At 39.6% G+C, this 15,452-nt stretch overlaps 1 protein-coding gene across 1 annotated transcript in view; it reads right to left on the reverse strand.

The window, feature by feature from the left end:
* Positions 1-1,540: 1,540 nt before the first annotated feature.
* The window catches only part of LOC115016723 (protein NLRC3-like), an 87,218-nt gene continuing 73,306 nt past the window's right edge, over positions 1,541-15,452 (reverse strand). The window contains exons 9-12 of the mRNA XM_029444722.1: positions 11,383-11,487; positions 9,679-9,783; positions 3,497-3,696; positions 1,541-3,366 (exon numbers count right to left, since the gene is read on the reverse strand). Coding sequence (XP_029300582.1) covers positions 1,541-3,366; positions 3,497-3,696; positions 9,679-9,783; positions 11,383-11,487 — 2,236 coding nt within the window. The remainder of the gene's footprint in view (positions 3,367-3,496; positions 3,697-9,678; positions 9,784-11,382; positions 11,488-15,452) is intronic.

Here is a 15,452-nt window from a genome sequence, read left to right on the forward strand (position 1 = left end):
ATCTTCTTCACTGACTCATGGAGCACAATGTGAGTCTGTGGAAGCTCAACAACTGTCCCGTCAAACATTTACTTTCTCTACTTTACGTCATTCTCCACAATATTCAGACATTTGAAAAATAAAGAAGACAATAATAATAATTACAACGTCTTCACCTGTCTGCAAATTGTGCCAATTATATTTACTACACGAGCTACAGTCAGTGAACTGACCTCAGCGTCTCCAGTCTACAGTTTGGACTCTGCAGTCCAGCACACAGCGGCTTCACTCCTGAATCCTGCAGTGATGTTATATCCAGCTGCAGCTCTCTCAGGTGGGAGGGGTTGGACTTCAGAGCTGAGGCCACGACTTCACAATCAGTCTCTGAGAGTCTACATCCATAAAGTCTGTCAGGACACATATATTACAAAATGTGTTATTATGAAAGAGGAAACATTCATTTATTTCATGCATTTGATGACAAAACATTTGCTGTTAGACATTTTAATATCTTTACTGAGTTTAATATATGCATTGTCCCCCCCCCCCAGGATACTCGGGAGATGCCCACAGGATACTGAACCTCTATTAGAAAGATTGAGGCCTACATGAAAGGGGGAGAAGTTACAAATGGAATCCGGGGCGAGGACGGCAGCAAAGAGCACGATGGATTCATGAGCAGGTAATCTAAAGTGATTCTTACACACATCTGCAGTTTCCCAGTTATATTTAGATGTTCTTTAGTGTTGTTGGATTATAAACGGCGTAAGGAATTCTTTGTGTGTTGTAACTGCGTCTGAACTCCCCTGTCTCTGCTCTGGCATCTTCAGAACACGAGGCAGGACAAGCCGCTGTGACATCAGTGGTTCATCTGATCTCACTGTGTTTGACATGAAACAATAACTCTCATCACTTATCACCTGCAGACTTGTAATATGTGTTTAATGTTGCAGATGAAGGGAGAGAGTAGTGCTGCAGTTACATTGAGGCTTCCATAATGTCCACAGTGTGTCAGTGTGATCTGATCCTAGGTCTGTCTCTGCTAGCTACCTTCTGCTGTCACTGACTGTTGACAAACGCAACAGAAAGGAAACAAATCATAGAAAGTATCAGAGATGTACAGAAATAAATGTTAATATAAAGACTCAGGTATTACCTGTGTGTCTGATGTAATGATGAAGAAACTGCTAGAATGTAACAACAACTTCTCTGCATTCACTCAGAACTGTAAAATGTGATGAAACCTCGAGCACCTCTAAAGTCTTTAGTTTGACAAGGTCTGCATGTCGCCTCCATCCCCCAAAGGAATGTAATGAGAGGAAGAAACTGTCAAGTGTAACAATTATTACAAATAAATAGAAATGTGTTCATGAACTTCACAGATAGAAGCTGAAAACACTTGTTTTGCTCTCACAGCGTTTGAAACAGCTCAAGAACATCTGAAACTAAATAATGAAATAAAAAGTGGATATATTTATTAAATAAAATGAATTTTCTCGTGTATATTTGAAGAACTAAACTTCTAATCTACTCTGATTTATAAAGTTAATCACATCTGGACTTACACAGCCTTTCTGCAGTTCCTCACAGCTGGAATCAGTCTCCGTCGTCCCTCCTGTGACGTGTTGTACTTCTCCAGGTCCAACTCATCCAGAACCTCCTCTGACATCTGCAGCATGTGAGCCAGAGCTGAGCACTGGATCTCAGAGAGTTCCTTCTGTGATCTGTTCTCTGACTGCAGGAACTCTTGGATCTCCTGATGTACTGAGTGGTCCTTCATCTCTGTCAGACAGTGGAAGATGTTGATGCTTCTGTCAGCAGAGGTATCTTCACTCCTCATCTTCTTCAGGTTGTTGATGGCTCTCCGGGTCATTTGTGGACTGTTGTCTGTCTGACCCAGCAGGCCTCCTAAGAGTCTCTGGTTGGACTCCAGAGAGAGGCCGTGGAGAAAGCGGACAAACAGGTCCAGGTGGCCATTCTTACTTCTGAGGGATTTCTGCATGGCTTCAGACAGGAAGACATCCAGGGATGAGTTCTTCTTCCAGTGTTTCCCCAGGGTGTTCTTCTTCCAGTGATCCCCCAGGAAGCCCTTCAGTACCTCTGTGTTCCTCTTGCTGTAACAGTGGAACAGGTAGACTGCAGCCAGAAACTCCTGAATGCTCAGATGAACAAAGCAGTAGACTGTTTTCTGGAAGATCACACTCTCTCTTTTGAAGATCTCTGTACAAACTCCTGAGTACACCAAGGCCTCCGTGGCATCAAGACCACACTGCTCCAGGTCTTCTTGGTAGAACATGATGTTTCCTTTCTCCAGATGTTCAAACGCCAGCCTCCCCAGCTTCAGAAGAAGTTTCCCGTCAGCCTTCGTCAGCTCCTGTGGACTCGTCTCATGCCCCTCATCATACTTCTGCTTCTTCCTCTTGGTCTGAACCAGCAGGAAGTGTGAGTACATGTCAGTGAGGGTCTGGGGCAGCTCTCCTCTCTGGTCTGTAGTCAACATGTGGTCCAGAACTGTAGCAGTGATCCAGCAGAAGACGGGGATCAGACACATGATGTGGAGGCTCCTGGATGTCTTGATGTGAGAGATGATTCTGCCGGACCGTTCTTCATCACTGAATCTCCTCCTGAAGTACTCCTCCTTCTGGACGTCAGTGAAGCCTCGTACTTCTGTTACCCTGTCCACACGTGCAGGAGGGATCTGATTGGTTGCTGCAGGTCGGGAAGTTATCCAGACGAGAGCCGAGGGAAGCAGATTCCCGCTGATGAGGTTTGTCAACAGCACGTTGACTGATGACTGCTGTGTGACATCAGACACAACCTCATTGTTGTGGAAATCCAGTGAAGGTCTGCTTTCATCCAGGCCGTCAAAGATGAACAAAACGTTACAGACAGCGAGCGTCTCTGCTGTGACCTTCTGTAAGGTTGGATGGAAAACATGGAGCAGCCTGAGAAGACTGTACTGCTCAGCTTTGATCAAGTTCAGCTCCCTGAAGGAAAGCGGAATCAGCAGACTGACATCTTGGTTTTCCAAACCCTCTGCCCAGTCCAGAGTGAACTTCTGCACTGAGAAGGTTTTTCCAACGCCAGCGACGCCGACCGTCAGAGCGACTCTGATGTGTACCTGTTGGTCAGGTGAGGCTTTAAAGATGTCGTGGCACTTGATTGGAGCGTCACAGAGGATCTTTTTCTTGGAAGCTGTCTCAAGCTGCTTCACCTCATGTTGAGTATTAACCTCTTCACTCAGTCCCTCTGTGATGTAGAGCTCAGTGTAGATCCTGTTGAGGAGGGTTTTACTCACTGTTTCTTCACTTCCTTCAGTCACACGTTCACATCTCCTCTTCAGACTGATCCTATGTTCATCTAAAACCTCCTGCAGACCTCTATCTGCTGAAAGAGAAGACACATGTGAGATTAATAAATATATATAACAGATCATAATGTGCTGTACAAACAAATGAAGCAGGAAGAATCCTGTTTTCAGACATAAAGACAGCAGCAGACAGATGTACAGTCTTACTGTGTGCACAGCTGGTCTGACTGGCTGTCTGCAGTCTTGTTCTGGATCTGTTTCCACACTGGGGACAGGGGGAGTCTCCTGATGAAGCAGACTGGTCCCAGTGTGAGGTGCTGGTAGAGACTGGATCCTTCAGGACGTCCTGACACAAAGCACAGCTGGACCGCTGCTCCTCCACAGAAACAGGAGTTTTGCTCTTCTTTCTGTGGAGATGAACACGTTCTTTATAACAGGGGTTCCAAAAGTGGGGGTCGCAAGATGATTTTCAGAATCCTCTCGATGTGACCCCTGAGGTGATTACGACAGATTAACGACAGTATCACTTACAGGTGACAGGTCACTTTACAGCGCCACAGTAAACATCACAGACGTCACACACACACACACATGTCAGTGTGCACCAGTAGATTTCTTCAGAACAGCCCAAATCAATACACCAGGCTTTAAGCCGAGGACATTATTTTTCAAAATGAAACGTTGGTTAATACCAACCAAAGACAAGGCAGAGAGGCCAGCGGAGAAGGCATCATATGAGGTAGCATATTTAATTGCACAGCTGTGCAAAAAAGCCACACACAATCGGGGAAATCCGAATAAAACCTGCTGCTATCGCTATGAGTCGGGCAATGCATGGGGATAAACAGGCGCGGGAGCTAGAAGCAGTGCCGCTGTCTGACGGGACCATATCCCGCCGCATCACGGACATGGCCCAGGACATAAAGTGTCAGCTGATTGACAGAGTGAAGAAAGGGAAATATGCTTTGCAGTTACATGAATCCACAGATGTATCAAACTCTGCCCAGCTGCTTGTTTTTCGTCAGAAACAGTTTTGAGGGGAAACTTAACGAGGACATGCTGTTTTGCCCCCGCTGGAGGTTAAGTGCACAGGCGAGGACATTTTCACAAAACTTAACAAACTAAAAGAAGAGGGAGTGTCTTGGGATGAGTGCATCTGTGTGTGCACATACGGTGCTGCAGCAATGCTGGGGGGAAATAAAGGACTAAAAGCAAGAGTCTTACAAGTGGCGCCCCACGTAAACTTTACGCACTGTATTATCCACAGAGAAGCTCTTGCGAGTAAAGCGCTAGACCCAGAGGAAGTCTATCACTACCCACCTTGAAGCCCTCCTGGAACACTTTAACAAGTATTTCCCCGAGGAAACAGCTCCAGACAATATGACTGGATAAGATCACCATTCACTGTAATGACCGCAAGTCATCCGTCATCCGACATGGAGGACGCACTGGTTGAACTGTCAAGTGACCGCACTTTAAAGACAGCTTTTAATTCAAAGACGCTTGCTGAGTTCTGGATTTCAGTCGAGAGAGAATATCCACAGCTATCCAAGGCCGCAATGGACGTACTGACGCCGTTTGGCTCTACTTACCCGTGCAAAAAGACTTTCTAGGCACTGACATATATTAAAAATAAATACAGATCGCGTCTAAACGTGGAGGATGATCTCCGAGTGGCCGTCTCCAAAATTAAAGCCAGAGTGGACGTGCTGTGCTCCACACATAGTGCCCACCCATCTCATTAGGTGAGATTAACATCTGCTAACATGGAAATTAAAGTATTGTGTCAAAATGAAGTTTGCACATGACAGCAACAATGTTCACTCATAAATTACATTCCTTTGACTGGCGTATTCTGCTTTTGTCTTATAGTAAATATATATATGGTTGTCAGTTCTGTTCTTTTGTGTTGTCGTTATGCCGTGTTTGGATACGCCTATTAGTGCATGCATCCTGTGCGCACGTGTTATTATGTTTCAGTCACCTCCGGGGATAGTGGGGGCCGCCAGTCTTACGTTATTTTGGGGGTTGCGGGCTGAAAAGTTTGGGAACCCCTGCTTTATAACATATTACAAGAGTGGAAATAATAATTGGTTCAACCTATGTCTCCAACATGACAATTGTTCCAAAGTGGCAGTTTAGTCCCAGTTATCTACTGCTGTATTTACTGTACTCTACTGTGTTTCTTTACTATACTCTACTGTGTTTCTTTACTGTACTCTACTGCGTTTATTTACTGTACTCTACTGTGTTTCTTTACTATACTCTACTGTGTTTCTTTACTGTACTCTACTCTGTTTCTTTACTGTACTCTACTGTGTTTCTTTACATTACTCTACTGTGTTTCTTTACTATACTCTACTGTGTTTCTTTACTGTACTCTACTGTGTTTCTTTACTATACTCTACTCTGTTTCTTTACTGTACTCTACTGTGTTTCTTTACAGTACTCTACTGTGCTTCTATACTATACTCTACTGTGTTTCTTTACTGTACTCTACTCTGTTTCTTTACTGTACTCTACTGTGTTTCTTTACTGTACTCTACTGTGTTTCTTTACTGTACTCTAATGCGTTTCTTTACGATACTCTACTGAGTTTCTTTACTGTACTCTACTGTGTTTCTTTACTGTACTCTACTGTGTTTCTTAACGATACTCTACTGAGTTTCTTTACTGTACTCTACTGTGTTTCTTTACTGTACTCTACTGTGTTTCTTTACTATACTCAACAGTGTTTCTTTACTATACTCAACTGTGTTTCTTTACTTTACTCTACTGTGTTTCTTTTCTATACTCTAGTGTATTTCTTTACTATACTCTACTGTGTTTCTTTACTATACTCTACTGTGTGTATTTACTGTACTATGTTTCTTTACTGTACTCTACTGTGTTTCTTTACTGTACTCTACTGTGTTTCTTTACGATACTCTACTGAGTTTCTTTACTGTACTCTACTGTGTTTCTTTACTGTACTCTACTGTGTTTCTTTACTATACTCAACAGTGTTTCTTTACTATACTCAACTGTGTTTCTTTACTTTACTCAACTGTGTTTCTTTACTATACTCTACTGTATTTCTTTACTGTACTCTACTGTGTTTCTTTACTACACTCTACTGTATTTCTTTACTGTACTCTACTGTGTTTCTTTTCTGTACTGTACTGTATTTCTTTACTGTACTCTACTGTGTTTCTTTACTGTACTCTACTGTGTTTCTTTACTGTACTCTACTGTGTTTCTTTACTATACTCTACTGTATTTCTGTACTGTACTCTACTATGTTTCTTTACTGTACTCTACTGTGTTTCTTTACTATACTCAACTGTGTTTCTTTACTATACTCACTATGTTTCTTTACTGTACTCTACTGTGTTTCTTTACTATACTCAACTGTGTTTCTTTACTATACTCAACTGTGTTTCTTTACTTTACTCAACTGTGTTTCTTTACTATACTCTACTGTGTTTCTTTACTGTACTCTACTGTGTTTCTTTACTATACTCTACTGTGTTTCTTTACTGTACTCTACTGTATTTCTGTACTGTACTCTACTGTGTTTCTTTACTGTACTCTACTGTGTTTCTTTACTGTACTCTACTGTGTTTCTTTACTATACTCAACTGTGTTTCTTTACTATACTCTACTGTATTTCTTTACTGTACTCTACTGTGTTTCTTTACTATACTGTACTGTATTTCTTTACTGTACTCTACTGTGTTTCTTTACTGTACTCTACTGTGTTTCTTTACTGTACTCTACTCTGTTTCTTTACTGTACTCTACTGTGTTTCTTTACATTACTCTACTGTGTTTCTTTACTATACTCTACTGTGTTTCTTTACTGTACTCTACTGTGTTTCTTTACTATACTCTACTCTGTTTCTTTACTGTACTCTACTGTGTTTCTTTACTATACTCACTGTGTTTCTTTACTATACTCACTGTGTTTCTTTACTGTACTCTACTGTGTTTCTTTACTATACTCAACTGTGTTTCTTTACTATACTCAACTGTGTTTCTTTACTTTACTCAACTGTGTTTCTTTACTATACTCTACTGTATTTCTTTACTGTACTCTACTGTGTTTCTTTACTATACTGTACTGTATTTCTTTACTGTACTCTACTGTGTTTCTTTACAGTACTCTACTGTGTTTCTTTACTGTACTCTACTGTGTTTCTTTACTATACTCTACTGTGTTTCTTTTCTGTACTGTACTGTATTTCTTTACTGTACTCTACTGTGTTTCTTTACTGTACTCTACTGTGTTTCTTTACTGTACTCTACTGTGTTTCTTTACTATACTCTACTGTGTTTCTTTAATATACTCTACTGTATTTCTGTACTGTACTCTGTGTTTCTTTACTGTACTCTACTGTGTTTCTTTACTGTACTCTACTGTGTTTCTTTACTATACTCAACTGTGTTTCTTTACTATACTCTACTGTATTTCTTTACTGTACTCTACTGTGTTTCTTTACTATACTGTACTGTATTTCTTTACTGTACTCTACTGTGTTTCTTTACTGTACTCTACTGTGTTTCTTTACTGTACTCTACTCTGTTTCTTTACTGTACTCTACTGTGTTTCTTTACATTACTCTACTGTGTTTCTTTACTATACTCTACTGTGTTTCTTTACTGTACTCTACTGTGTTTCTTTACTATACTCTACTCTGTTTCTTTACTGTACTCTACTGTGTTTCTTTACAGTACTCTACTGTGCTTCTATACTATACTCTACTGTGTTTCTTTACTGTACTCTACTGTGTTTCTTTACTGTACTCTACTGTGTTTCTTTACTGTACTCTACTGTGTTTCTTTACTATACTCTACTCTGTTTCTTTACTGTACTCTACTGTGTTTCTTTACAGTACTCTACTGTGTTTCTATACTGTACTCTACTGTGTTTCTTTACTATACTCTACTGTGTTTCTTTACTGTACTCTACTGTGTTTCTTTACTGTACTCTACTGGGTTTCCTTACTATACTCTACTGTGTTTCATTACTGTACTCTACTGTGTTTCTTTACTATACTCTACTGTGTTTCATTACTGTACTCAACTGTGATTCTTTACTGTACTCTACTGTGTTTCTTTACTGTACTCTACTGTGTTTCTTTACTATACTCTACTGTATTTCTTTACTATACTCTACTGTGTTTCTTTACTGTACTCTACTGTGTTTCTTTTCTGTACTCTACTGTCTTTCTTTACTGTACTCTATTGTGTTTCTTTACTGTACTCTACTGTGTTTCTTTACTGTACTCTACTGCATTTCTTTACTATACTCTACTGTGTTTCTTTACTATACTCTACTGTGTTTCTTTACTGTACTCTACTGTGTTTCTTTACTGTACTCTACTGTGTTTCTTTACTATACTCAACTGTGTTTCTTTACTGTACTCAACTGTTTCTTTACTATACTCTAGTGTATTTCTTTACTGTACTCTACTGTATTTCTTTACTGTACTCTACTGTATTTCTGTACTGTACTCTACTGTGTTTCTTTACTGTACTCTACTGTGTTTCTTTACTGTACTCTACTGTGTTTCTTTACTATACTCTACTGTGTTTCTTTACTGTACTCTACTGTGTTTCTTTACTGTACTCAACTGTGTTTCTTTACTATACTGAGTTTCTTTCACTGTACTCTACTGTGTTTCTTTACTATGCTCTACTGTGTTTCTTTACTGTACTCTACTGTGTTTCTTTACTGTACTCTACTGTGTTTCTTTACTATACTCTACTCTGTTTCTTTACTGTACTCTACTGTGTTTCTTTACAGTACTCTACTGTGTTTCTTTACTGTACTCTACTGTGTTTCTTTACTATACTCTACTGTGTTTCTTTACTGTACTCTACTGTGTTTCTTTACTGTACTCTACTGTGTTTCTTTACTGTACTCTACTGTGTTTCTTTACTATTCTGTGTTTCTTTACTGTACTCTACTGTGTTTCTTTACTGCACTCTGTGTTTCTTTACTGTACTCTGTGTTTCTTTACTGTACTCTACTGTGTTTCTTTACTGTACTCTACTGTGTTTCTTTACTATACTCTACTGTGTTTCTTTACTGTACTCTACTGTGTTTCTTTACTATACTCTACTGTGTTTCTTTTCTATACTCTAGTGTATTTCTTTACTATACTCTACTGTATTTCTTTACTATACTCTACTGTGTGTATTTACTGTACTATGTTTCTTTACTGTACTCTACTGTGTTTCTTTACTGTGTTTCTTTTCTATACTCTATTGTGTTTATTTACTGTACTTTACTGTGTTTATTTACTATACTCTACTGGGCTCATGTAATTATAAAACATTAGATTATCAGAGAACATAAAAACTGAATCCTCTTCAGGTGAGTTTACAGTAGAAACAGACTCTTACTTTGTGTCTGAGGGTCCAGGTTCATTACTGAAGGTTAGAGGTTCTTCTCGAGACGAGTCACTCTTCATAGACAGACAGCTGGGGACTGGAGACACTGCTCTCCGTCTGTGGAAACAAGAAATGTTTATTTCACTGTACTCTACTGAGTTTCTTTACTGTACTCTACTGTGTTTCTTTACTGTACTCTACTGTGTTTCTTTACGATACTCTACTGAGTTTCTTTACTGTACTCTACTGTGTTTCTTTACTGTACTCTACTGTGTTTCTTTACTGTACTCTACTGTGTTTCTTTACTATACTCAACAGTGTTTCTTTACTATACTCAACTGTGTTTCTTTACTTTACTCTACTGTGTTTCTTTTCTATACTCTAGTGTATTTCTTTACTATACTCTACTGTGATTCTTTACTATACTCTACTGTGTGTATTTACTGTACTATGTTTCTTTACTGTACTCTACTGTGTTTCTTTACTGTGTTTCTTTTCTATACTCTACTGTATTTCTTTACTATAATCTACTGTGTTTCTTTACTGTACTCTAATGTGTTTCTTTACTGTACTCTACTGCATTTCTTTACTATACTCTACTGTGTTTCTTTACTATACTCTACTGTGTTTCTTTACTGTACTCTACTGTGTTTCTTTACTGTACTCTACTGTGTTTCTTTACTATACTCAACTGTGTTTCTTTACTGTACTCAACTGTTTCTTTACTATACTCTAGTGTATTTCTTTACTGTACTCTACTGTATTTCTTTACTGTACTCTACTGTATTTCTGTACTGTACTCTACTGTGTTTCTTTACTGTACTCTACTGTGTTTCTTTACTGTACTCTACTGTGTTTCTTTACTATACTCTACTGTGTTTCTTTACTGTACTCTACTGTGTTTCTTTACTGTACTCTACTGTGTTTCTTTACTGTACTCAACTGTGTTTCTTTACTATACTGAGTTTCTTTCACTGTACTCTACTGTGTTTCTTTACTATGCTCTACTGTGTTTCTTTACTGTACTCTACTGTGTTTCTTTACTGTACTCTACTGTGTTTCTTTACTATACTCTACTCTGTTTCTTTACTGTACTCTACTGTGTTTCTTTACAGTACTCTACTGTGTTTCTTTACTGTACTCTACTGTGTTTCTTTACTATACTCTACTGTGTTTCTTTACTGTACTCTACTGTGTTTCTTTACTGTACTCTACTGTGTTTCTTTACTGTACTCTACTGTGTTTCTTTACTATTCTGTGTTTCTTTACTGTACTCTACTGTGTTTCTTTACTGCACTCTGTGTTTCTTTACTGTACTCTGTGTTTCTTTACTGTACTCTACTGTGTTTCTTTACTGTACTCTACTGTGTTTCTTTACTATACTCTACTGTGTTTCTTTACTGTACTCTACTGTGTTCTTTACTATACTCTACTGTGTTTCTTTTCTATACTCTAGTGTATTTCTTTACTATACTCTACTGTATTTCTTTACTATACTCTACTGTGTGTATTTACTGTACTATGTTTCTTTACTGTACTCTACTGTGTTTCTTTACTGTGTTTCTTTTCTATACTCTATTGTGTTTATTTACTGTACTTTACTGTGTTTATTTACTATACTCTACTGGGCTCATGTAATTATAAAACATTAGATTATCAGAGAACATAAAAACTGAATCCTCTTCAGGTGAGTTTACAGTAGAAACAGACTCTTACTTTGTGTCTGAGGGTCCAGGTTCATTACTGAAGGTTAGAGGTTCTTCTCGAGACGAGTCACTCTTCATAGACAGACAGCTGGGGACTGGAGACACTGCTCTCCGTCTGTGGAAACAAGAAATGTTTATTTCACTGTACTCTACTGAGTTTCTTTACTGTACTCTACTGTGTTTCTTTACTGTACTCTACTGTGTTTCTTTACGATACTCTACTGAGTTTCTTTACTGTACTCTACTGTGTTTCTTTACTGTACTCTACTGTGTTTCTTTACTGTACTCTACTGTGTTTCTTTACTATACTCAACAGTGTTTCTTTACTATACTCAACTGTGTTTCTTTACTTTACTCTACTGTGTTTCTTTTCTATACTCTAGTGTATTTCTTTACTATACTCTACTGTGATTCTTTACTATACTCTACTGTGTGTATTTACTGTACTATGTTTCTTTACTGTACTCTACTGTGTTTCTTTACTGTGTTTCTTTTCTATACTCTACTGTATTTCTTTACTATAATCTACTGTGTTTCTTTACTGTACTCTAATGTGTTTCTTTTCTGTACTCTACTGTCTTTCTTTACTGTACTCTATTGTGTTTCTTTACTGTACTCTACTGTGTTTCTTTACTGTACTCTACTGCATTTCTTTACTATACTCTACTGTGTTTCTTTACTATATTCTACTGTGTTTCTTTACTGTACTCTACTGTGTTTCTTTACTGTACTCTACTGTGTTTCTTTACTATACTCAACTGTGTTTCTTTACTGTACTCAACTGTATTTCTTTACTGTACTCTACTGTGTTTCTTTACTGTACTCTACTGTGTTTCTTTACTATACTCTACTGTGTTTCTTTACTGTACTCTACTGTGTTTCTGTACTGTACTCTACTGTATTTCTGTACTGTACTCTACTGTGTTTCTTTACTGTACTCTACTGTGTTTCTTTACTGTACTCTACTGTGTTTCTTTACTATACTCAACTGTTTCTTTACTATACTCTACTGTATTTCTTTACTGTACTCTACTGTATTTCTTTACTGTACTCTACTGTATTTCTGTACTGTACTGTACTCTACTGTGTTTCTTACTGTACTCTACTGTGTTTCTTTACTGTACTCTACTGTGTTTTCTTTACTATACTCTCTACTTACTGTCTCTACTGTGTTCTTACTGTACCTACTGTGTTCTTTACTGTACTCTACTGATGTTTCTTTACTATACTCTACGGAGTTTCTTTCACTGTACTCTACTGTGTTTCTTTACTATGCTCTACTGTGTTTTCTTTACTGTACTCTACTGTGTTTCTTTACTGTACTCTACTGTGTTTCTTTACTATACTCTACTCTGTTTTCTTTACTGTACTCTACTGTGTTTCTTTACAGTACTCTGTGTTTCTTTACTGTACTCTACTGTTTTCTTTACTGTACTCTACTGTGTTTCTTTACTATTCTGTGTTTCTTTACTGTACTCTACTGTGTTTCTTTACTGCACTCTGTGTTTCTTTACTGTACTCTGTGTTTCTTTACTGTACTCTACTGTGTTTCTTTACTGTACTCTACTGTGTTTCTTTACTATACTCTACTGTGTTTCTTTACTATGCTCTACTGTGTTTCTTTACTGTACCTACTGTGTTTCTTTACTGTACTCTACTGTGTTTCTTTACTATACTCTACTCTGTTTCTTTACTGTACTCTACTGTGTTTCTTTACAGTACTCTACTGTGTTTCTTTACTGTACTCTACTGTATTTCTTTACTGTACTCTACTGTGTTTCTTTACTGTACTCTACTGTGTTTCTTTACTATTCTGTGTTTCTTTACTGTACTCTACTGTGTTTCTTTACTGCACTCTGTGTTTCTTTACTGTACTCTGTGTTTCTTTACTGTACTCTACTGTGTTTCTTTACTGTACTCTACTGTGTTTCTTTACTATACTCTACTGTGTTTCTTTACTGTACTCTACTGTGTTTCTTTACTATACTCTACTGTGTTTCTTTTCTATACTCTATTGTATTTCTTTACTATACTCTACTGTATTTCTTTACTATACTCTACTGTGTGTATTTACTGTACTATATTTCTTTACTGTACTCTACTGTGTTTCTTTACTGTGTTTCTTTTCTATACTCTATTGTGTTTATTTACTGTACTTAACTGTGTTTATTTACGATACTTCTACTGGGCTCATGTAATTATAAAACATTAGATTATCAGAGAACATAAAAACTGAATCCTCTTCAGGTGAGTTTACAGTACACAATCACCACGCCACAGCACGCACACATGCACACACACACACACGCACTTTTATTCCTGCCATTTTCAGTTTTTAAGATGCATATTTGTCGTGTAACACTGCTCTGCTCCTCTAAAGCACAATAAAGTTATTTGAATCAGATCGTAGTCGATGTGTGGATAACAAGCAGGAGCACGTTGTGTTTGTTTCTTCTTCCTGCTTCTGTGCTGCAGTCAGTGTGGGGGGCTCTGCGGGCTTTTCATCAGTGTGCTGCTGCTGGTCTGCAGTCCCGTGTGCTGCTGCTGGTGCTTCAAGTCGTGTGCTGCCGCTGGTGCTTCAGTCAGTTGCTGCTGCTGTTGCTTCAGTCAAGTGGTGGCTGCGCGGTGCTGCAGTCAGTGGTGCTGCTGCTGCTGGTGCTGCAGTCGTGTGCTGCTGCTGCTGTTGCTGCAGTCAGTGTCTGCTGCTGCTGGTGCTACAGTCATGTGCTGCTGCTTGGTCTTCATCATTGTGCTGCTGCTGGTGCTGCAGTCAGTGGTCTGCTGCTGGTGCTGCATCAGTGTGGCTTCTGCTGTTGCTTCAGTCATGTGCTTCGGATGTGCTGCGGCAGTGTGCTGCTGCTGGTGCTGCAGTCAGTTGTGCTGCTGCTGTTTGCTGTCAGTCAGTGTGCTGCTGCTGGTGCTGCAGTCATGTGCCTGGCTGCTGGTGCTGCAGTCAGTGTGCTGCTGCTGGTGCTGCAGTCATTGTGCTGCTGCTGGTGCTTTCATCAGTGTGCTTCTGCTGGTTGCTTCGGGTCAGTGTGCTGCTGCTGGTGCTGCAGTCAGTGTGCTGCGGCTGCTGCTGGTGCTGGTCAAAGTCAGTGTGGGCGGTCTGCTGGTGCGCAGTCAGTGTGCTGCTGCTGGCTGTGCTGCAGTCAGTGTGCTGCGCTTGCTGTGCTGCAGTCATGTGCCTGCTGCTGCTGGTGCTTACATCAGATGTGCTGCTCTGGTGCGTCAGTCAGTGTGCTGCTGCCTGGTGCTGGCTGCAGTCCAGTGTGCTGCTGCTGGTGCTTCAGAGTCATGGCTTCTGCTGGTGCTGCAGTCATGTGCGCTGCTGGTGCTGCAGTCAGTGTTGCTGCTGCTGGTGCTGCAGGTCATGTGCTGCTGCTGGTGCGCAGTCAGTGTGCTGCTCTGTGCTGCAGCAGTGTGCTTGGCTGCTGGTGCTGCAGTCAGTGTGGCGCTGCTGGGCTTCCGTCCGTGTGCTGCTTTCTGGTGCTGGCATGTCAGTGGTGCTGCTGTTGGTGCTTGCAGTCAGTGTGCTGCTGCGGTGCTCAGTCAGTGTGCTGGCTGCTGGTGCTTCAGTCAGTGTGCTGAAAAATGCTGGTGCTTCAGTCGAGTGTGGCTGCTGCTTGGTGCTTCATCAGTGTTCCTTGGCTGCCTGGTGCTGCATTCAGTGTGCTGCTGCTGGTGGCCCCTGCAGCCATCTCCTGAAATCTGTTCTAAACATGTCCTGCAGACTCTGAGGATGGTTCATTTGACTGGAAATAAAAAGTCTGTCTGCTGACCCTCGGGTTATTTTACTTCCTCGTCTACATTTATGCAAATGCAAAGTAATGTCGGGTCACAGCAGGAAAGGGGAAACAGGACTGTGACAGTGTCAGGTGTCAGGTAGCTGCTCGAGTGTTTTGTATCCGATTAGGACAATCATTCTTACAGATATCATGCGTGTCTGCTAATGAGAGGATCTATTTTTATATATGTGTAATATAATGTATATAATATATATGTATATTTATATACATATATATAGATATAATATATATATATATATATTGTTTATATTATAATCTATATATATATCTA

This window comes from Cottoperca gobio, chromosome 12 (assembly GCF_900634415.1).
Source record: "Cottoperca gobio chromosome 12, fCotGob3.1, whole genome shotgun sequence".
In the NCBI taxonomy this organism is placed as follows: domain Eukaryota; kingdom Metazoa; phylum Chordata; class Actinopteri; order Perciformes; family Bovichtidae; genus Cottoperca; species Cottoperca gobio.